General features: G+C 44.2%; 1 protein-coding gene across 1 annotated transcript; it reads right to left on the bottom strand.

Moving 5' to 3' along the window:
- Positions 1–211: 211 nt before the first annotated feature.
- Positions 212–1,868, bottom strand: bhlhe23 (basic helix-loop-helix family, member e23). Its single transcript, XM_038271550.1, has one exon. It carries the CDS (start codon positions 1,493–1,495, stop codon positions 812–814), a length of 684 nt encoding a protein of 227 aa, XP_038127478.1. The 5' UTR covers positions 1,496–1,868; the 3' UTR covers positions 212–811.
- Between the last annotated feature and the right edge of the window lie 356 nt (positions 1,869–2,224).

The following is a 2,224-nucleotide window of genomic DNA, read 5'->3' as shown; positions in this document are numbered from 1 at the left end:
CTTAATTAAAAAAAAAAGAAAAAAAAGAGCTCGCTCTAAAAGAGTGCTCAGAGAACACCGCTTTTAAAGAACCCTATTTGAAATTTTTACATTTATAAAAAATAAAATAAAAATGCAACATTTACAATGATTCTAAACACAACCTATATTTCCATCTTTTTTTTTTTTTTTTTACAATCGTTAAAGAAGCGAAATAATGACGCAAACCGACTCGGAGTATAGATATGTTTTAATTATAAAGACAAACTATAAACAATATATGAAACCCATGTTGCAACACAACCAGAACCAGAACCAGAACCAGAGTTTCTTCAATTTATAGGCTGCAGTTATGTAACCATATCCGGGTTTTGAAGATATTTCAAAGATGTACAATACAATCATGAAAGATGTGCAATATGTTTAAATAAAAACAAACACGCTGTATCATAAAATAGAACATCAGATTGTTTTCATACTTAATTAAGAGGATCAGATCTAAAGGTCGAAACTGGTCTTGGTTATTTGAAGTTTTCGTGCAATTACTGACTGTTGCATAGATTGCAAATGATAACACAAACTTCCCAGAATTTCCGTTAATGACTGGATATGGCCTGTACTTATGTGAGACATGCAAGCCATGGTAACAGGAAGGCCAAAACAATTTCATTTCAATAGTTTTCAAGCATGGTTACCGAACCATATATTACTATTATTCATCAGACTAAAACCGTTTTAATTTCCACAGAATTATGCGTTAAGTGAACTAGAGTGGGGTGGAGACCGACATGGGTACAGTAAAGGTAAAAGTTCAGGGAAAGTGTAAATCAAATCAAGGCTTGTCATTACAGTGTTTGAAGAGAGTCGACGGTGCCCCAGAGTAAGTGGTGCACTTTTCAGCACAGGTGGCAAGTGTGGAGCCCGAAAACGGGTAGACGGCTGCCTGTCCAAAGGGTGCCAGGGCGGTGGGGATCGGTGAGGTGATGGTTTGTCCTTGGTTCAGATACGCCACCAGCCGCCTCATCTCCTCCAGAGCCTGAGCCTGCATGAGGATATAGTTCTTGGCCAAGAGGAGAGTGGCTATTTTGGAGAGTTTTCTCACCGAGGGGCTGTGGGCGTACGGGATGACTGCGCGCAGGCCGTCCAAAGCGTCGTTCAGGTCGTGCATCCTTCTTCTCTCTCGGGCGTTGATGCTAAGCCGCAGGGACCGCTGCTCCTTGGACTTTTTGGCTAGTGGCCCGCCGGGTTTGTCGTCCCCAAATGAGGAACCCCTCTTCCGCGACTCAAGTGATTCAAAGCCGTCCTCGTCGTCGCTCGTGTGCTCCCCGCCGCTCTCGTTGGACTTCGCGGTCTGCCCGGAGAGAAAATCGGCGGCAGGCGTGAGCGGGTACCTGCCGGGGCTTCCAGCACCATGGCCAGCGCCAAACCCGAACGCTTGCTGCCCGTAGCGCTGCGTCAGGTCAAGGAGCGCGTCGTTGCTAATGGATTTCAGCAGATTCTCATCACTGACATTCATTTTCTTTTTTCTCTTCCAGAGCAGGTTCTGACCAGGACAAAAGTCTCTCTTGGACCCCTTTATCCAAGCTTCTGTCTTGGGGGCAGTCAGTGAACTATTGTCCAGGAGTTGATTTGTTGTTCTTAGAGTTTTTCCTTACTCCTTTCCACTCTCAGCGTTGCGTCTCTTCAGGAAGGAGGCTGTGAGTGTGAAGCTGAGTCTTTGCATGCGTTCACCTCCTCTGTGCACTGCGCTCCCCCCTTGTTGCGCGCATAGCCCACGTTTATCAACACTTCTCTAACTGCGCCCCTCTTGCCTTTGTAGTTACAGTGGTCTTTCTTGCCCTCCCTCGCCTCTAGCAGATTGTGACTGGCACTCCGTCCCGCTCACAGGTTAGTATGAGCAGGCGGCCCACCGAGATTATCTGTCCGTCCAATCAGGGGGGCGTTTTAATTAACTCGCAGAGAGCGTGGGTCTGCTCCCAGTTTCTACTTTATAGATGGAAACTGCAACCTGACACTGAGCCTAGGTCTGCCGTTGTATTACAACCACATTTTAGTCATTTATAATATAATTTAACATCTAATTTATAGTCATTTAATTAAAAAAAGAAGTGAAGCGCATTCATTTGATGGATTTCCCAGACAAATCATGACAAATTAAAGTGTTTATTTCTGTCAATATTTATGAATATGGATCAAAGCTATTGGTGATCCAAAATTAAGACTTTCAGAAAATTGAAATACTGCA

This window comes from Cyprinodon tularosa, unplaced genomic scaffold (assembly GCF_016077235.1).
Source record: "Cyprinodon tularosa strain WSP-4 unplaced genomic scaffold, ASM1607723v1 ctg8, whole genome shotgun sequence".
Taxonomy (NCBI): Eukaryota; Metazoa; Chordata; class Actinopteri; order Cyprinodontiformes; family Cyprinodontidae; genus Cyprinodon; species Cyprinodon tularosa.
This window is presented reverse-complemented; position numbering and strand designations above follow the sequence as displayed.